The sequence below is a fragment of the Sorex araneus genome, chromosome 10 (assembly GCF_027595985.1).
Source record: "Sorex araneus isolate mSorAra2 chromosome 10, mSorAra2.pri, whole genome shotgun sequence".
Classification (NCBI taxonomy): Eukaryota; Metazoa; Chordata; class Mammalia; order Eulipotyphla; family Soricidae; genus Sorex; species Sorex araneus.
This window is the reverse complement of record NC_073311.1, coordinates 36,922,437-36,943,905: the sequence shown is the minus strand read 5'-3', so window position 1 is coordinate 36,943,905 and position 21,469 is coordinate 36,922,437. Positions and strand designations below refer to the sequence as shown.

Genomic DNA, 21,469 nt, shown 5'->3' with positions numbered 1-21,469 from the left:
CTGAGGATTGAAATCTGCAGGGCCACATCAGCAGTACCCGGAGAGTCTTGTGCTAAGGTACAAACTCCTGTGTCTAGATAACAAAGCCCAGCACCACTTAACCATTATGCTGTCTGTCTCCCTGCCCCATTTTTCCTTTGTTTGGTGAGATAAATGCCTTATGAGATTTAGGAACTGCTTAATGATTTTAGATCTGAGTACTGTTAAACAGTTAAATATTAGCAGTGTATTGGGAGGGAGGGGGAGTTCACTAAAATTTTCTACACTTTTCCCTTAACCACTGTCAGAGGTGATTTTTCTTGTTGTTTTGGAGTCACACCTGGTGGTGTCTCTGGCATTTGATGAGTTCTGCCACAGTGCTATACCCATCCCCAATTAAAATATATAATTGATAAGGGAAGAGGAAGTATGTTTTTAATAGTCTCTCTTTTGGCCTTAACTCTGAAAAAAATGTCTGACCTGTAGCACCCAATAAGAATTTGTTAAACTGGGTTATTGGATCACTGAATGTGAACATTCAGCAGGGAGTTGGGGCCACACTCTTGGACTGAAGGATATAGAGGTGAATGCAATGAAGAAAGGCCTTTGAACTTCTGGGTTTAAATCAGTAATGAATCAGGACAAATCTGTGGCACTATTCTCCATCTTCAAACATAAGGAAAGGTAAACCAGAAAATGGGTTTGAGGTTGGCAGGTTCGATAAATCCAGAGCACTCACACCTAGGGAATAGTTTTATTTTGACTGTATCCGAGATAAGATCTCTGCTTTTCCAGTCTTGTAAGAGTTCAGAAGTCAAGCTAGGGGTTGGAGCGGTAGTCCAGTGGGAAGGGCGTTTGCCTTGCACGCCGCTGGCCTGGGTTCAATTCCCACCATCCTATATGGTCCCCTGAGCAGCCCCAGAGAAATTCCTGAGTGCATGAGCCAGGAATAACCCCTGTGCATCGCCGGGTGTGACCCAAAAAGCCAAAAAAAAAAATTCAAGCTAAATTTAATTTTGATTTTTGAGCCATACCTAATGGTGCTCAGGGGTTACAACTGGTGATAGAGACACCATGTGGTGACAGGGATCAAGCCTAGGACTTCTGCAAGCAAAGTATGTGCTCCAGCAGCCCTCAGAGTCGTGTCTTTGACCCTAAGCTAATATTGAATGTCATCTTTAGCACAACTGATTGAGGCATTTTAAAATAAAATTATTTAGCAGTTCATATATAATAGGGCGTTAATATATGCTGACAATACATGATTTTATAACACAACTCCTTGATAACCTGGTATAGAAAAAAAGCAAACATGAAAGTCAGTCCATTTATCTTACAGGCTTTCAGGTGTGTTTGGAAACTTTGTAGCTTTATTTATTTACTAATGTAGGGGTACTGCTATTTATTCAGCCATTGATTAACCTGATTGAATTGGGCATGGACTCCACATGACTTTGTAGCTTTAAATTCAAACTGACTTTAATGAAAATATTTGCACTAATGAAGAACAATGGTGAAATTTTTCAGAAATCTGTGCTTTTGAATGAATGCATTCTGTAAATCTTTTGGAAAGTGATATAAGTGTTAAATAGATGCAGTGATGTTTGTTCAAAGACATGCCCCAACGTACACATTTGTAAGAGGAGAATAATTTTATGATCTATATAGACTTCACCAGGACTTCATGTAGTACTGAAGTGATAGCACAATGGGTAGGGTGTTTGTCTTGCACACGACTGACCCAGGTTCAATTCCTCCATTCCTTTTGGAGAGCCCAGCAAGCTACCGAGAGTATCCCGCCTGCACGGCAGAGCCTGGCAAGCTATCTGTGGCGTATTCGATATGCCAAAAGCAGTAACAAGTCTCACAGTGAAGGTGTTACTGGTACCCGCTCGAGCAAATTGATGAACAACAGGATGACAGTGCATGTAGTATTATTATAATAATGGTAATCATGGCTATCTTGTTTATTCTTCTCATCCTAGCCAGTTCAACTGGATTTTTCTGTTATTTTGGTTTTGGGTCACACCTGGCAGTGCTCAGTAGGCCTACTCCTGGTTCTGCACTCAGTTTTCACACCTGGTGAGCTCGGGAACCATTTGGGCCACTGGAAACTGGATTAGTTTTGAAGTGAATACTCACACACAAAAAAAAATTTTCACTTGTAAATTCTTAAGTATGTTTTAATGGGTATTGTGTAAAAAGCATTTTTTTTATTTCTAACAGGACATTTTGGCATTTAGATCATGGCTACCATAGAAGAAATTGCACATCAAATAATTGAACAACAGATGGGAGAGGTATGTCATGCTTAATTCTTAAGTCACCAAACCATAGACCAGCTGTATATGGTTATGATGGTACAGAGAGAAAAGATACTCCAAATTTCATGGATAATTGTATGGGTGTTGTAGGAGCATAGAAAATATTGAGCTGATGAAGAGTAATAGAGAATTATGGTCACCCGATCAAAGATTACTTTTGGAGAGGGTGAACTCTGAAATAACCTTTTCTTTTTTACTATGATACCATGATTTACAAAGTTATTCATTGTAGAGTTGTTTCAGACAGTGTTCCAACACCATCCCACTTCATCTTGTTGCCTTTCCCTTTGTAAGATATCCCAAATACAAGTTTCTCTTCTCCAACTGATTACTACCAGTTTTCCCAGCCAGTATCTATGCCCATAAATAGGATAGTGCTGTCTGTGCAACAGCTATTTAATGGACTTTTCTGTTTCTGCTCTTATCTCTTTTTCTTTTCTTTTTTCCTTTCCATTTCTTCTTTTCTTTTTCTTGTTTGTCTGTGCTCAGGGCTTACTTCTGGCTCTTCACTCGTGGATCACTCCTGATGGGGCTTAAGACTTGGGGATCATATGGTTGCTGGGGATCAAACTGGGTCAGTTGCATTCCAGGCAAGCACTTGATCCGTTGTGCTATCTCTCTGGCCCTCTGCTCTTGACTTCTCTACACTTAATCTAGAGTGATGTTTTATTTGTGGGGCTGGGCCAGGGGTGGTCCACATCTGGCAGTTCTGGGGCTATTCCTGGCTTATGGAGTGATCACAGGAGAGATCACTGTGCGCTGCACAGCACCCAAACTATGGTCACAACCAACACAACCATGTGCAAGGGAAGTGCCTTACTTCTCGTACCATCTCTCTGCCCCTAGAGTGGTACTTTTTTTTTTTTTCTTTTTGGGTCACACCTGGCGATGCACTCAGAAATCACTTTTGGTGGTGCTCAGGGGACCATATGGTATGCTGGGAATCAAACCCGGGTCGACCGTGTGCAAGGCAAACACCCTACCTGCTGTGCTATCGCTCCAGCCCCCTAGAGTGGTACTTTTAAAAAACACACTTCTCTGTTTCACAAACCTTTCCATAGATCTCTGTCTCGGGTCATGTAAAAGAAGGCCACATACTGCCTGATAATATTGATGATGATGATGATGATGATGATTATCATTATTGGTTTCTCTTTGCTGAAATAAAAGCTTTGTGCTAGAGAAAATGTAGAAGGATCCAGTTCATCATACTTTGCATGCTGGAGACCCGGGTTCAGTCACTGGCGCCACATGGTCTCTGGAACACAGAGCCAGAGCCAGTGTGGCCCTAGAACAAAAAGTATTAAAACTAAAAAGCTTCTGCAGTGATGGGGGGGTGGGGATGGGGCAGAACTGGCCCTGCTCCTGCCCAAATGAGACCTCGGGCGGCCACCCACGAACAGCTCCTCCACTCAGAACAGCCATGATTCCAGAGGCACACAAACCAATCTTGGAACGCAGCAGCTACTGGTGGAAATACCTCTGGACTTGATTACTAAAATACCAGAATTCCAAAACCATGCAGCCGCTTTTTTGGCCATGCAACATCATATGCTCTTCATTATCAGCAATAGAAAACAAATGATCTAATGATGGCTTTTCGGCAGGTCTGATTGTTGGGGGGAAATTCTAAATAATAATAGTTGGTTTTCTGTCAAAAATTGAATGTAATCAAAGTGAAGAGAGAGTAAAGTGAAAATCATCTGCCACACAGGCAGGGTGGAGGGTGGGAGGGGGTACACTTGGTGATGGAACATGTGCACGGCTGTTTGATCATTGTATGACTGAGTCTTAATCCTGAAAGATTTGTAACTGTTCTCACAGTGATTCAGTAATCACTGTCACTGTCATCCCGTTGCTCATCGATTTGTTCGAGTGGGCACCAGTAACGTCTCTCATTGAGAGACTTTCTGTTTTTGGCATATCCAATACGCACGGGTAGCTTGCCAGGCTCTGCCGCTCGGGCTCGATACTCTCGGTAGCTTGCTGGGCTCTCTGAGAGGGGCGGAGGAATTGAACTCGGGTCGGCCACGTGAAAGACGAACGCCCAACCGTTTGCCCAACCGCTGTGCTATGGATCCAGCCCTGATTAAATTTAAAAAAAAAACAAACCTGCTTTCACGAAAGCAGGAATTTTGTTTGTTTATTTATAATATCTAGGATCCACAACAAACAATGCTTAGCAAATAGGTTGCCAAGAATATTTACCTTAATCAGGTAAGGAACATCCAGCCTACAGATCATATGTTCTGCAAAATCATGTGGTCTGACCCTGGTATGTGTCAGGACAAACACGTGTATGTTTCCCATTGACTGCCTGCGACATGTCTACCTCTGTTGTATGACCTACAAATGATATTACAAATTTCCAGATGTCTCCTGGCAGAATAAGGGTTCCCTACCCCTTGAATGGAAGGTGAAAGAAAAAAGAGAGGAAGGAATCAAAATAATGAAGCCCAAATATTTTACTGTGTATTTTTTTGCACATCTGTAGCATAGAGTTTTTAAAAAGTAGAGTTGCTAGTTTAAAGTGTGTGTGTGTGGGGGGGGGGGGTACGGTGTTCTAAATTTTTTGAAGTATAAGAAAATTGTGATATTGAGAGAAGCTTGCGTTGAACTGATTATGTATTTGATATGGTTCTGTTAGATTGTTACTGAGCAGCAAACTGGCCAGAAAATCCAGATCGTGACCGCTCTTGATCATAATACACAAGGCAAGCAGTTCATTCTAACAAATCACGATGGATCTACTCCAAGCAAAGTCATTCTAGCCAGACAAGATTCCACTACTCCAGGAAAGGTTTTCCTCACAACCCCAGATGCAGCAGGCGTCAACCAGTTATTTTTTACAACTCCTGATCTATCTGCACAACACCTCCAAGTAAATAATTTTTCAACCTTTCACTTAAAAATATTAAAATGCATGGCATAAATATAAATCCTACCATTAAGAACTGTACATATATGTTAGTGGGTGAGATGCATGCTGATATTTTCTATTTGTATGTTTAACATTTGTATGTTTAATGAAGTAAGTTATTTTGTGGCCTATTTAGTGGTTCTTAGAGATTACTCCCAACTCTGTGCTGTGGAAACCTCCCACCAATACTCAAAAGGAGCATTTAGTCCAGCCTTGATCCCAGTGCCAGCTTTCATATGCTGAGCCTATGCAGATACCTCATTGACTCTTCATGAAATCATTAGCCATTAATAATGTCTTATAAGATTGAAATTTTACATATGTAATGAAAAAGTTTAGCTTTCATTCATGATAAAGTTTAAAGTTTTGGAATAACTTACAGAAAGCAAAAACTGAGACTGAATATGCTGTTAAGTTTTTACAAAATGAGAGTATTACTGAGTAATAATAAATTGTTCTGGTTTTGTTTTGTGGGGTTTCTTTAGCTCTTGACAGATAATTCTTCTCCGGACCAAGGACCAAATAAGGTTTTTGATCTTTGTGTAGTATGTGGAGACAGAGCATCAGGTAATATTAAAAATAGTTTCTGTGTGTTGTAATATTAACAAAACCTTCATATTTACCATGTTGTTCATTGGAAGTTTAAAAAAAAGAAGAAGCTTAGCATTTTTATGTTTCAAATTTGTAGCAGTAAATTGAACTGATATTCCCCCCCACCCTCCCCTACCCCCAAGATTTTTTTGGTTTTGCTTTTTGAGCCAGACCTCAGGGCTGGCTCCTTGCTTTGTGGTCAGGATCACTGCTGGTAGGGGTTAGGGACCATAAAGGATGCCAGGGATAGAGCCCCGTTCAGCTGCATGCAAGGCAGGAATCCTACCCATTGTATTATCTCTCTGACTCCTTAAAGATTTTATTTATTTGTGTGTATATATATATATATATTTTAAGTAAATAGATTTTATTTAGAGGTTTCTGAGGGAAGGAGGAAGGGATAAGTGGGAGAGAGAATAGTGAAAATAACATGCTCAAGAGAGAACGCCGGCTTCTCCAAGGGTGGAGGAAGCCCCTACACATAACCGAGCTTTAGACACAAAGTATGAAAGCATGAAAGTACACATCTAAAGAGGGGAGATGCTGGCGACACATGTGCTCAGCCACGTGGGCGCAAGCAGCACATGGGCTCAGGCAGCATATGCGCCTATTTACATATATTTTTGGCAACATGTAGCAGTACTCAGGACTTAACTTCTGCTTCTGTGCTCTAGGCTCACTCGTGGTATCAAGGGACTGTATATAATATGGGAGATCAAACGCAGTCTTCAGATGCAAGGCAAAAACCTGTACCACTGTACTATTAACTCTGGTCCACTTCCCAAAGGGTTTTTACTTACCTAAAGGTTTTTTTGTTTTTGTTTCTGTTTCTGTTTTTTTTTTACTTCACTGCAGTTTAGTTAAGTCTCAAAAGTGACAAACTGTTTGTTTGGAGCAAGGGGCCTTCTAAGTGGTACTCCCTTCTAGTAGTAGTCAGATAGCTGATTTGGTGTAAGGGCCCTGCAGTGCCATAGTTTACTTCTACGACAACAGTAGTAGTAAGGAATCTCCAAGGCTGCACCAAGAAATGTTCAGAGCATTATGTGGTATGGGGATTGAACTGGCATCAACCACATGCCTTCCTTAACTTCTGTAGAATCTCCCTGACCCAAGATAGTTTCACTTTTTGAAAGTAAATTATATGAAAACCTGATAAATCTGATACCAGTTTTTGTCAGATTGTTTTAAAAGAAGTTGTTCTGCTTAATAGCATTAGTAGTTAACAGCATAACTTGTCATCTTAGGAATACAGAATAACTTTAATAGGCAGAGAAAAATTGAGGTATTATATTTCTATGTGGCTGCACAGGTCATTTCTCCAAGTTTATTACTATAGTACTCAGAATTCTATTGTTTCAGTTCTAGCTGAAGGTCCATACCCATATTTATATACAAACACACACGCATATATGTATGTATGTTATAGATATATGTATATTCAGATGCCAACAAAGTATAGTTTAAGGGTTTAAGATTTTTTTTAATTTTCTTTAAATAGTTTCCATAACCTTCTGCGTTCTTCTAAGTGATTAAGCAACATGACATTAGACAGATTCCTAGTTGTAGAGAATAAATTTAATCACAAGTCTGAAGAATCTATATAGTGCAGACCTGGGGCAAAATGAGAATATTGCTGTTCTCAAGACTGAACTAGGGGCCTGTGCTTAAAAGGAGATAGGAGGGATTCACTTAATGAGGAGAAGGAAATTATGTAGGGAAAACTAGAGACTCTCATTAGGTGTTTGCCCTGCCAGATATAGGTCTTTCCAGTAGGAAGATATTTCTGGCAAAAATCCTAATTCTATGTAATGCCCTGATCTTCATTCTTGTAGGTAGTTCTAGGTAGTTAAAGAGAGTGATAACAAGTTTCTCAGCCCACAGGACCCCTATTGACCACATTTTGGGAAGGCCTGGATGTCATATGAAGGTCTCTGTTTTATTGGCTTCATCACAAAAACCTTCACTGGAACTTTTCCCAGAGTGTGTTCAGTCTGTTACTAGGTATATGCTGGAGAAAATTTAAAAATTGGAACCTAAAATGAGGGATTATAAATAGGTTAAATACTAACTTTCTTTTTCAGCAGTTTAGTTTTCAGAATAAAATTACAATATATGAGAGTTCTAATTTGGGTGATATCTTTCTCAAAATTTGCATAGTGGCATTAGACTTATTGTAGATAATTTGAAAACTTATACTCATTATTTTATCAGAGTTACCTAGTTTAATGGCTTCCTCAAATGTTTTCTGTCAAGCCATAAGTTGGGTGCTTGCTTTGTATGAGCCAATCCAGGTATGATCCCTGGCATCCCATATGGTTGCCCAGCCCTTCCAGGAGTTAGCCCTGAGTACAGCCAGGTATGGCCCCAAAAAATAAAACACCAAAATGTTTTTTGTCAAAACCCGAGAAACCTCAATTTTACCTCATTTCTTGTTGTTGTTTCAAGGGAAGAAATGAACTTCATTTCTGTTCTAAAATATGTGATTTCTTTTTCCCTCTAGGACGTCATTATGGAGCAGTAACATGTGAAGGGTGCAAAGGATTTTTTAAAAGAAGCATTCGAAAAAATTTAGTTTATTCATGCCGAGGATCAAAGGATTGTATTATTAATAAACATCATCGAAATCGTTGTCAGTACTGCAGATTACAGAGATGTATTGCCTTTGGAATGAAACAAGACTGTATGTATTAACCTTAAAGGGAAGAACTACTTTTAAGGATTCAGGCAAACTTATGTTTAAAATTAGCATATTAAATAAGTAATTTCTTAATTTATAGTTTTCTAACTAAAACTCACAAATTATATGCATATATGTATTTTTATTGATGTAACAAATACTTATGGAATGCCTATGTGCCATGCATGATTGAAACAAATGTGACAGCTAATAGATGTTAATAAGATAACAACACTAACCAAAATTCTACTATCACTACTACTAACTGTATTTGTTGCATATAAATTAAATTTTTTTTTGTCACAGCGTAGTTCTGTGCAGGAAGTACTAACTACTGTTACCCATTTTGGTTTTGTCTAGAATAGAAATTGAGTTTTCCCAAGGTCATAAATCTAGTAACTGGCACAACTTAGATTTTAAGCTTGGTGGTTTGCTGGGACCGGAGCGATAGTACATCGAAGTAGAGCATTTGCCTTGCACGAGGCTGACCCAGATTCAATCCCCAGCATCCCATAAGGTCTCTTAAGAACCACCAGGAGTAATTCCTGAGTGCAGAGCCAGGAATAATTCCTGAGCATCTCTGGGTGTGACCCAAAAAGCAAAAAAAAAGAAAAAAATGGTGGTTTGCTTTTTTCTTTGTTTTTTCTCTCAGAAAATGTTCATCTGGGGCCAGTGTGGAGGTACAGCAGGTAGGATTCATCCCTAGGTATAGCTGATCTGTGTTCGATCCCCAGCATCCTGATTGTGGCCCCTACACCAAAACAACAAAAGAAAGAAAATACACATTTAACCACTGTACTACATTCTCTTCTAAGTATCAGGAAATTCCTTTGAAATAAGTATATTGCCTCAATTTTATAGATGAAGCTGTTATAATGGCTTTATAGACAAAACTGTTAAAATTTCTTTTGAGGGGCTGGAGCAATAGCACAGCAGGTAGGGCGTTTGCCTTGCACACGGCCATCCCAGGTTCGATTCCCAGCATCCCATATGGTCCCCTGACCACCGCCAAGAGTAATTCCTGAGTGTACAGAGAGGAGTAACCCCTGTGCATTGCCGGGTGTGACCCAGAAAGCAAAAAAAAAAATTCTTTTGAAAAAAAAAAAAGCTTGCCTTTTGAAGAAAACAAAAATCTAACTTTGATCATTTTGCAACATTTATATCACCCAGTTGGTTAAATATTATTTCATTTTTTAAACTCTTAGGTAAGGGACAGACTCCTAACTTGAGTTTTTCTTTCTCAATAGTGGGCTTTTAAAACAAAGTGTTTCCCAGGGGTCACTAAGAGTGAGGAGTAGCCCCTGAGCAACTCTGGGTGGGGCCGAGGTATAAAAATTATAAAATAAAAGCATTTCTACCACAGCTGGGATGAGGAGAGGAGGAGATACAAATTGGCCTTAGGGTTTTTTTTTTTTGGTTACTTGATTTGTTTGGCGGCCACACCTGGTGATGCTCTAGGGTTACTCCTGGCTCTGCACTTAGGAATTACTCCTGGTGGTGCTCAGGGTCCAAATGGCATGCCAGGGATTGAACCTACCCACTGTACTATAGCTCTGGGCCCCATTCTCCAGTTTTTACATTTTGAAGCAACTTGGTAGGACTTCTTCAGAAGGAAGTGACTTCTAAAGCTTGTTGCTTATCTTTGGAGTTCAGTAGTTTTTGCTTTCCATAGCAGCATTGCTGACCTAGAGTTTGCATTTGTAATCACCTGTGAATTCTGCATTGCAGTATAAATAGTTTAATGCATTTTTTGTAGCTGTTCAGTGTGAAAGAAAACCCATTGAAGTGTCCAGAGAAAAATCTTCCAGCTGTGCTGCTTCAACAGAAAAAATTTATATAAGAAAGGATCTTCGGAGCCCACTAGCTGCAACTCCAACTTTTGTAACAGATAGTGAAACTGTGAGGTATAGTAAATGTAGCAAATAAAACATTAAATAGCTTTTTCATCAAAAGAACTCTATTTAATTTTAAACTATTACAAGAAATCTATGTGCCAGATTTTAAGTCAGTAGTAACAACAGAATTTAGAGAAATTTATTTTTAAGAAGTAGAACCATCTGAATTGATAAGGTAGAGGGAATCTCCTAAGAACAAAAATGAGCTAGTTCTGGGCATATGAACTGAAACAAACAGCAAAGTTTATAGCACTGGGGAGGAATGGCGTCTAGAAAAGAATGTTGTAAGGAAGGACGTAAGAACTCAAGCAGCCTGTGACAGCAGGGAACCAGGACTCCCAGATCACTGACAGAATTGTTTGAATTGGGATCTGTGGGTAAATGAAGCTGTGAAATAATGCAAAGGCTCCAAAGCAAACATCCAGCACTGGAAGTACAGCTTTTAGAAAGCTTTGGAAGATAATACCTTTAAAGACTTCAAATTTGAGCTCAGACCCTAAGTCACTAGCTACAGATTCTTCCCCCCTCCCCCCCCCCCCGTCCCCCATGGATTTTTATTTAAAATAAATATTTATTGGGGCCAGATGTTACTCAGAGTGAACACATTAAGGGCCCTTGGGTACTGTTCTTGACACTGCAAAAAGTGTATGTGTGTTTATATTTAGAGCAAACCTCTCAATGTAAAGTTTGAGTTTGGGGGCCAGGGAGGTAGTTTAGAAAGCTGGAGCTCACACTTTGCATGCAAGGAGCCTCAGACTCAGTCCCAAGCTTTGCATGGTTCCCAAAGCACCATCACATAGATACAACTTGCAGGTTAAGGAAAAATTTAAGTTTTAAAGCTTAAATTCGTTTTTAAATAAGAGGCAAATTTTAACACAATGTAGCTGGTTATTTATTTTTCTTCCTACTAGAACAATGGCTAAAATATGTACTTACTTGTTACAGGTCAGGAGGACTCTTAGATTCAGGAATGTTTGTGAATATTCATCAGTCTGGAATAAAAACTGAATCAGCTATGCTGATGACACCAGATAAGGTGTGTTTAGTGCATTTAAAGTTTACTTTTTGTTGGTGGGGGGGGGGGGGCAGGGAGCAGAGTAATTTTGGGCCACACCCAATGGCTCAGGTTACTCCTGGTTATGCACTCATGAATTACTCCTGGCAGTGCTCAGGGGACTATAAGGGTTGTCGGGGATCAAAACCAGGTTGGCTGTGTGCAAAACCCACTGTACTATCACGACTGCCCTAAAATTTGCTTTTTGTTTTTAAGCTTTAGAAAAACTTCTTTTCTAAAACAGATTTTCAATTATTTGATAAAAATTTTGTCTGTTAGAACAATTAAATTTCTAATGTGAAAATAATAGATAAATCTTTTAGATTTCTTTTATCTTGAAATAAAAGTTTTCAGAATAGAACTTGCAATACAAAATTACTAATATGTCTTTCATACTTTCCTACAAATTTTATAGTGCAAAATACTTAATGTTTTAGGTTTAGGGAAATTTCACTATGTCTCATTCAGAAATTTGATTGAAAGAGCTAATATGTCATTTTGGTTGCATCTCTTTATTCAAGAAGTCTGTAGCACTGTCGTTCCATTGTTCATTGATTTGCTCAAGCGGGCACCAATAATGTCTCCATTATGAGATTTGTTGTTACCGGTTTTAGCATATGGAATACGCCACAGGTAGCTTGCTAGGCTCTGCCGTGCAGGCAGGGTACTCAGTAGCTTGCCAGGCTCTTCGAGAGGCACGGAGAAATCTCACCCATTTCTCCCGGGTCCCAAACGCCCTACCCGCTGTGTTATTGCTCCGGGGGGGGAGGGAAAGGGGGGGGGGTTTTCCCCTTCTCACTTTTTATTCTTTGTTTTGTTTGTTTCTTAATTTAAATTGAGTGTACAGATAAAGTTTCTGTAGTTTTCAGAAACCCATATGCCTCCCTCCCCCAGCAAAACAAAAAAAATCCCGTGGGCTGAGAAGATAGCTCCAAGGGCTGGAGCACATGCCTTGCACAGGGCCCGGAGTTAAACCTCCAGTGCTGCAGGGCTTCCTGAGCTGTCCAAGTATAGCCCTAGTGGCCTAGTGGCATTGCTGGGAAGAGCCTCTATTAACAAAACAGTTCTCAAAAAAACTTTGAAAGCAAATCTCAGGTTGTCTATGACTGGTATTTGATGCTGTAATGTGATTTTGTGTTTTATGATTTAGAAAATTATCTTATTTACGTTTTGTTGTGCATTTGTTACTTAGTGCTTGAACTTAGTTGAATACAACACCCTGGAATTAAGTTTTATCTGCCACTTAGCTATTAAGTATGAGCTTGAGCAAGTTATATGACTGGTCAGTTAGCTGAGCCCTGTCATGATTGAGTAATTCCCCTGACCCCAAAGCTAGGAGTAAACCCTAACACCTCCAAGTGTGGCCCAGGAAACAAAAAGTTAAGTCCTTTAGTTCTTATGTAAGAAGACTAAAACCTTGAGGAGCATAGCTTGCTTTTTTTTTTTTTTTTTTTTTTTTTAAGTTTTGGGGCCACACGCAGAAGTGCTTAGGGCTTATTCCTGATTGTGTTCAGGCATAACTCTGTGGAGTAGTGGGGATTAACTTGGACCAACTACTTGCATGGCAAGTGCCCTATTTTCTTTATTCTCTCTAGCCCCCAAGTATAGACTTTCCAATACAAAAGACATAACTTCACATCTTGCCTACACTATTTACTGCAAGACTGATAATAATTCTCCTCAGCAATAAGGAGTTGTTGCAAGGATTAAGTAAAGTACACATGTAGGTAGTAATTATGTAAGAACTCAGTAATGGTTTGTTACTCAATGAATGACTCTAGGCCAATAAAGTACTTAATGATTTGTTCATTGATTGGCATGCAGCCAACACTGGTTTGAATCCAGCACTGAACATAGTCCTCTGAGCACTGCTGGGAGTGATCCCTGAGCAGAACCAAGAGAATGAACCCCTTTAGTATGGCCCCAAAACCAACGAAAGAACATTAAAAACAAAAACAGTCAAGGGGAAAATAATTAGGATCCTAGCAGGATAGGGACTCCTATCAAATGAATGGAATTGCTTAAGTATTAATAAAAAGACTAGAACCAAAAAGCACAGTGGGTAAGGCACTTTCTGTTTGTACAGCCCACTTGGGTTCTGTCCCAAACATCTCATGTTTCCCCAAGCACCATCCAGGAGTCATCCTTTAACATAGCCAGGTGTGTCTCAGAAACGAAACAGATAAAGAATGGCTAGGGCTGAGGAGAGAGTAGCTCTAAAGGCTGAGTATATGCTATGTCTGCAGGAGGCTTGGGTTTGATCTCCCAGCCCAGCAACACTGGGTGTGAACCAAAAAATAAAAAAGAATAACTAACGGATTGGAATATATCTAAAGTACAAAAAGTTGTGAATTTAAGTGGAAGCTTAATTCTTCCTATCGGCATTAAAGATTGCTTTTGGCAGGCTATGGGTGCCACCTTTTATGTGTGAGGCTCTAGGTTTAGTTTTCAGTACCTTTTTGCCCCCACACACTGCCAGATGTGACCTCAAAATAAGTCATAGAAATGGATTTCTATTTTCTCACTAGTCTGAAAATTGACAGGGAATAATAATTCAGCCCTTTACTGCCATCCTTTATAAAAGAAGTATAGTACTGTCTGATGGTGCAAGCAATGACTGACCACACTGCAGCAAGGTATGTGTAGTCACCACCAACAAAGGGGTGCAGCCCCTGGTAAGACATTTAACCAAAACTATCTGAGTGCCCCTGCTGGGAAATGCAAGTCTGGCAAGCACTGCAACTAAAGGAATGCAGGCCTCAGTGAGTGAGCATGGTGTGTCACCTCTCTGAGCTTCAAGTTCCTTACTTGCATTGTTTGCCCTTAATACAAGTATGCAAGCACCACACCCAGCCCCTGGCCATCACATCAACAAAGGGAAGAGAAGCAAGGGGTTAGAATTAAAAATTCAATTATGGGGGCTGGAAAGACAGTGGGTAGTGTACTTACCTTGCAATTCGCCCACCCAGGTTCAATTTTTGGCACCCTATATTATCCCAAGTCCTTCGGGAATGAACTCTTTAAGTGCAGAGTAAGTTCACACACTACTGGGCATGGTCCCCAAACCAAAAAATGGATAAAATTATGGTGTTGCTCATTAAAAAAAAGAAAGCCAAGAATAGAAGGAAATACGCAACTTATAATAATAGTCGAATACTCTAAATACTTCAGCAAATTCAGACATAACAGTGCCTGGTATTTAACAGTGTCTGCCAAAAGTTGGTATTCTAGGATGTCTGTTCAGTATGATGTTTACTCTCCACTCTCTTTTCATTAGTTTTTATTATGCTTCTACTTATTTCTAACTCATACAGATTTTAGAAATTATAGATGTCAAATTTTTAATGCTTAATAGAACTTGAGAAATTAAATATTTTACAGAGGAAGCAACTGCAGATATATTAGCTTGGTGCAGTTTGGGGCTTACATAACTTTTCCGTAACATTTAGAAAATTAGCTAATTTTCTTATATCTTAATTTTTTAAAATAGCATCTCTTCAAGACATTTCTAAAAAGTTTTTTGAATCTTTTCTTTTTTAAGGCTGAATCATGTCAAGGAGATTTAAGTACTTTGGCTAGTGTGGTTACATCATTAGCAAATCTTGGAAAATCAAAAGAACTGTCTCAAAATAGTAATGAAATGTCTGTGGTTGAAAACTTAAGCAATGGTGATACCTCTATATGTGAATTTCATCAAGACCTGCAGTCTAATGGTGATGTTTCAAGGTAAGGTCTGTTTGATTTTTTTTTTCCCCTTTTGCCTAAATGTCCTTTAGTGTTTTGTAAAATATTTTTATGTTGAATACTTGTTATGAAAACTTCAGAAAGCAAGTATTTCTGCTTTGATATTTAAGGAATATGGGGGAAAAATCAGGGCATATTGACAGGGTGACAGCAGCATGTACCACTGGTAGCTCAGACTTGGGTGTGGTTTAATTAACACAAATTGCAAAATTGTAGCACCAGCATCAGTGTGTTTAGATTTTAAATGGAAAAGCTGAATTCAGTGTAGAAAATTGTCCAGCGGGTTATGATCTAAATAATGACCAATAAATCAATAAATAATATAAGTAAGAGTTATAAAATTTAGGCTCTCTTCCCCTTTCCCCCAAGAAATAACTTGGTTCTTGATATTTGAAATAATTTGGTTGATATATTTTATCTTTTGTGTATTGAGTATAAGACATTTGTCTTACTTGGCATTCATGTTCATTTTCCCCACCAAATTTGAGTGATGAAAATGAATTAAAAGATTCAAGCTAAGGATGTGGCTCAGTGGTAGAGCGCATGTCTTGCTTACAGAGACCTAGCTTTAGTGCCCCAGCACTGAAGGAATAAGACTTGGTTGAGTGGATGGGGCTATGGTTCAAGTGATAGAGAACATGCTTGCATGATGGCGGCCTTGGGTTTCTTCAGTCCTCAGCTTTGCAGAGTGTGGGCCTAGTGGTGCTGAATGCTGTGGAGCTGGAATACCAAGTCTCAGGCCTGGACATCTCTAGGAATATCTAGTCTCTAAGCACTGCCACCTGTGACCCCCCCCCCCCCAACAAACAAAATGGATTGAATTGAATCAGCTAGTTTGATATTATACCTCATGAAATTCATGTAAGGATTCTGTTTTTCGCTCTGTCAGTATAAATACACAGTAGGTAGAAACCCAGTTTCTTAAGGGTTTTTCCACACAAGTTGTTCTTGCCTTTGAATCTCCATAAGGAAGTGATGTGACTGAGAGGTAAAACTCAGGGATTGCCTGTGTGAGCTCCCATGCTACTTCATGTTGCTGGTGTTTTTGTGCCGTGGACTTGGCAGTCCCTGAGGCTACTTTCTAACTTGGTGCTCAGGGGTTTGTTCTTAGCAGTATTCAGAGACCATGCTGTGCAGGGATCAAACCTGAGCATCTTACATGCATAGCCTGTGAGCTATCTCCCTGGCACTATATTTCCAAAAGGAAAAAATCTTTGTAAGTTCTTGAAAGTGAGATTTTAAGAAACTCTAAATCTTCTCATTGAAAAATACAGAGCTATTTTGAGTAGTACATGCTAAATAGTTAATTGCTTTATTAGTGTCATGCTTAAAGTTCAGATATGTAAGCTGTGTGACCACAAGTTTTAAAATATTCCTAGATTTTTAAATGTAACTAAAAGCTTAACTTTATATATATAGTATATTGTTTACAGTTAATTTAATATAAGTTTTTATCCAGTCTTCCTAAACAATTTCTATAGGTAAAATGGACTTCTATCTTAAGTATCAGATTAATAACAAGTCAAACCATACTGTATGTTTTTGTTGGGAGGGGTCACACCCAGCACTGCAAAACATGCGCTCCATCCCTTTGAGCCATCTCCCTGGCACATTAATGCCACTTTTCCATACCATACTATATATTTTCCCTTAACAACTTTCTTTTAATGACCAGACTTAATAATAGCTTTCTTACTGTGTACATTAATTTGAATTTGTTGCTGCTGAAGAGAATCATAATTATCACTGAAGGAGGGTACTCAGTGATAAACTGAGGTTTTCTTTTGAAAGAAGTTTGAGCTTAAATCTTAATTACAGAATTTTTACAGATTTTTATGTCATTGTGGAGATTGGCCAAGATCACAGCTTCTGATGTCTCCTTATAGGGCATTTGACACTCTTGCAAAAGCATTGAATCCTGGAGAGAGCACAGCCTGTCAGAGCTCAGTAGAGGGCATGGAAGGAAGCGTACACCTAATTGCTGGAGATTCGAGCATAAATTACATCGAAAAAGAGGGGCCACTTCTCAGCGATTCACATGTAGCTTTCAGGGTACTTTGACATATATATATATATATATATATTTAATTTTTATGTTGTTTTTAATCTATTTTGATTTTAAGCCGTAAAAAAATCAATATATTTGTTATGCTTTTAAAGGCAGAAACACCCCTGAAAGAATTTCAAAACAGCAGCTTAATAAAATGATGGCCCAATAAAGTATTCTGTTTATAAATCAGAGTATACTATTAGTTGGTGGACTTAAACTTATTAAATATTAGCTTGTAAATATTTGCATTCATTATATGTTGAATGCACTGTTCTGCAACTTTAGGGTAACATAATAACTAAGACACTGATATTTTGCTCTTGCCATAATAACCATTAAGAAATCCATTTGTTCTGTATTAACCTAGTTAGCTAGCTCTCAGCCTTTTATTAATTGCTAATTATTTAAGTAGATTCTTAAGTAGAAATTTGGAACTTTGCAACTTCCTGTATTTTAACTTTTTAATACTTCATCTATTTTGTGAGGACGGTACTTTTGTAATAATCCAGTTTTCTCCTGTAAAGACATTAATTTAGGAGAGAGAAAAGATATCTTGAATACTAGAATATTTGCAAATAGCCTTGTAGTACTTATGCACTTGACTAATGCTTGAACCACAACTCTTGATGACTGGATCTTTAAAGTCCTACCTTGTGTCTGCTGTTTTGATCCTTTGTTCTAAACCACCCTACGTTTGCCAGCTATCAGTACTGTTACTAGTAAATGATGTACAAATGATTGAAAGTGACAAAATATTTAGTTGTCCATTATATCAAAGGGTAATTGTTCATAACTTAACTACACATTTCCCTAAGTTTCTTATGAAAATTCAGTTATTTGGTATATTACTAGTAGAAATAATGAGCACAAAAATCCAATCTGACATTGATCAAAACTGCATGTAAGTGCCAGAGAGATAGCCACTTGTGTTATGTTTGTATGTTCCACTCTAGTCCCCAGCACTAATGTGGTACCCCAAGCACTGTCAGGTTTCATTCCTAGGCTTGGAGCCAAAAATAATTCCTGAGTACCATTGGCATGGCCCACAATCCTCTCTCACTCTGAAAAATAAATCCTGAATACAATAATAAAGTTTATATTTGCAAAATATGACTTAGTAGAAAAAGATGCAAAGAAAACTCAGAATGACAGAAATTTGCTGTAATTTGATTAAAAAAGAATTACCAGTGGACCAATTGTCATGTAAACTTTTGCCAAAGATAATTATATAGGAAAATTTAGAACTTTTTGTAATAATGTGCAAGAAAAAATTTAGGTATGGGATGTGGTCTTCCTCCCTCCCTTCCCCCACCATTCCCCTCTCCCACCTCACCCAGGAAAAAAATGCTTCCACTTAATAGTTTCCTGTTGCCTATCGTAATTCCAGTCACCATAACTGGCCTCTTAAGACTACATTCTGATCCAGTTAGCCATCATTCTCAGTGTTCCCTTTTTCAGTTCTTTCAGTACCTCATTTAGTTATTGTTTTATTCCTCTATTGAAACTACAGCACTGTTGGTTAGGCTCACTGAGAGCTTTCAGCAAATACTTGTTAAACCGACCTTTGGTAAGAAGAGAGATGATGAGATGGAACTCATCTCAATAGTACTAAAGAGAATGAGATCGGTAGGTTAGATCCCTAGTACCACATGCACTATTGGGCGTGATTTTTAGTATGTCAATGAATCACATTTTTGTGATTTGAAAAATGTATATGATTTAGAAGCCAAAAAGATGGTTCAATGAACTCAATGAATGCTTTGCCTGCAGGAGGCATGGGTTTGATCCCAGTACTGTCTGAACCTCCAAACACCACTAGGAGTCATCCCTAAACACTGCTAAGTATGGCCGAAGGAAAATAGGGGGGAAAATGTATACGATTAAATTTTAAATCTAAAATCTGTAGGTATTTTGGTTATTCATTAACATCTTGTGATTAAAAACTCACCTCCTAATGTAAGAAATCTTGTCTATTCAGTCTAAAAGATTTGTTCATGAACTTTCTTTAGTCAGCATTAGTTTTCATAATATTAGAGACATCTTGCCTTTAAAAAATCAAGTATGTGAGACAGATAAATTTCTGTTCATTTAATATCTCCATAAAGATATGTGCAGTGCAGAGCATTTTGAGCTCTTTTCATAATGAATTCTTCTGGTATATGTTGCAAATGATTTCAGCTTTCTTTTTTTTTGGGGGGGGGGTCACATCTGGCGATACACAGGGGTTATTCCTGACTCTGCACTCAGGAATTACTCTTGGCAGTGCTCAGGGACCATATGGGATGTTGGGAATCGAACCCGGGTCAGCTGCGTGCAAGGCAAGCGCCCTACCCACTGTGCTATCGCTCCAGCTCCTCGGCTTTATATTTAAAGCAGTAGTTTTTCATTACTACCACCCTGTTGTGATCAAAATAAAGCCTGTCCTGAGGTTCATAATTTAATGATACTTATTACTACTATTTTATTTGTATAAAAGGATTTAAAACTATTTGGCAAGAACATTTATGTATTATTTCTTATTTACTCCTCCCCTTAAATTCAGTAATCTTTGATAATTTCCAAAATTTTCATATTTTTTCCCCTGTTCACCTTGGACAATTCTGAGAAAGTATGATAATTTTTCTTGGGGTCTTTTGTTTATTTGGTTTGGTTTTAGGAGCCATACCTGGCAATGCTCAGAGTTTTTCCTGGCTCTGTGCTCAGGAATCACTCCTAGTGAGTCTTGAGGGATCTAATTCAGGCTGACCATGTACAAGGTTGTCCTTACCAGCTGTGCTGTCTCACCACCCAGATTTTTTTTTAAAAACAGACAAATGTGTCAAAACAGTTGCCTCCTAGTAATTCATTGTCACTGTCACTGCCACTGTCATCCCATTGCTCAGTGATTTGCTCGAGCAGGCACCAGTAACGTCTTCATTGTGAGAGAGATCAATCTCTCCATTGTGAGACTTGTTACTGTTTTTGGCATATCGAATACACTACGGGTAGCTTGCCAGGCTCTCCAAGAGGGGCAGAGGAATTCATTAGGATGTTTACTATCTGCTTGTCTACAATTCTCTTAAGAATTGTTTTAATCAGCGGATGAAATGATATACAGCAGATACGGCACTTGTCTTGCACACAGTTGTCCTGGGTATGATCCCTAGCATTCATTACATATTGCTTCTGAAGCACCCCATGGTGTGGCAAAAAACAATCTGATACTGGTATTTAAGTTTTTCTTATGTTGGGGCTGAAGCAGAAATATACTGGGTAGGGCACTTGCCTTACACATGGCGAGCCCAGGTTTGATCCCCAGTTTTACATATGGTCCTCATAGCACTGCCAGGAGTCAAAGTTTTCAATAAGCAGATTTCTATGATGCATTGTTATTTTACTACTTCAAACAATTTATAAATAGATGAACCATTTGTGACTAATATTTGATGTGCTTTTTATTTTCATCTAACCTTTCTGGGGATTCTATTATATTGATGAAAACTTTTTGGTCATTTGAAAACATCACAGATGCTTTCATTTGCCTAATAATGACTGAGACAGCAAACAACTATGTGACTTACCTCCACTTTTTTTTTTTAATCTTGCTGAATGGGGGATTGAACGCAAAGCTTCACACATGCAAAACAAGTGCTATACTATTGAGCTGCAACCCCACCTCTGTCCTTTTTATATATATTTATACTCAAACTTTGTTACAACATGGATTGGGTGATCTTACTCTTTTCAGTTCCTGCCCCTTCGACATCTGTGATATGTTGTACTTAGTACACCTCAGATCATCTGACTGGTTTTAATGCCCATACGTACTCAGTTGTGTGGGTTTTTTCTTTAGCTTAATGATAAAAAATTTAGGTTACTGGGTTGGAGCGATAGAACAGCAGTTAGAGTGCTTGCCTTGCATGTGACCAACCTGGACTCAATCCCAAGCATCACGTTTGGTCCCCTGACCCAACCAGGAGTAAACCCTGAGCATCAATCACCAGGTATTGCCCCAGAATTTAAAAAAAAAAAAAATTAGATTATTGCTAGATTTAAAGTGTAGCACTTATTTAGACATCTTTATATCTGTATTTTGGTTTATGTATTTTTCTGGAAAAGAGGTTGGTTTACTATAGACTATTTAGGACATTGTTGGGTTTTAGGCTGTTGTCATTTTAAAATTTTTGATAGATATAGGAAAATTGCTTTCCAGATAATCTGCCCTCAGTTATGTGAGTACTATTTCCCTAAATCAG

General features: G+C 38.6%; 1 protein-coding gene across 2 annotated transcripts in view; it reads left to right on the top strand.

Moving 5' to 3' along the window:
* Window positions 1-21,469, top strand: part of NR2C1 (nuclear receptor subfamily 2 group C member 1) — a 46,625-nt gene that overhangs the window by 4,677 nt on the left and 20,479 nt on the right. Inside the window, exons 1-9 of one of the 2 annotated variants that reach the window (XM_055118548.1) lie at window positions 39-57; window positions 2,206-2,279; window positions 4,951-5,184; window positions 5,709-5,790; window positions 8,315-8,494; window positions 10,248-10,395; window positions 11,332-11,422; window positions 14,982-15,166; window positions 17,071-17,236. In XM_055118548.1, the coding sequence (XP_054974523.1) occupies window positions 2,226-2,279; window positions 4,951-5,184; window positions 5,709-5,790; window positions 8,315-8,494; window positions 10,248-10,395; window positions 11,332-11,422; window positions 14,982-15,166; window positions 17,071-17,236 (1,140 nt within the window). In that variant the 5' untranslated portion in view covers window positions 39-57; window positions 2,206-2,225. Of the gene's footprint in view, window positions 1-38; window positions 58-2,205; window positions 2,280-4,950; window positions 5,185-5,708; window positions 5,791-8,314; window positions 8,495-10,247; window positions 10,396-11,331; window positions 11,423-14,981; window positions 15,167-17,070; window positions 17,237-21,469 lie in introns of those variants that run through there. The other variant, XM_055118547.1, reaches the window with a different exon arrangement.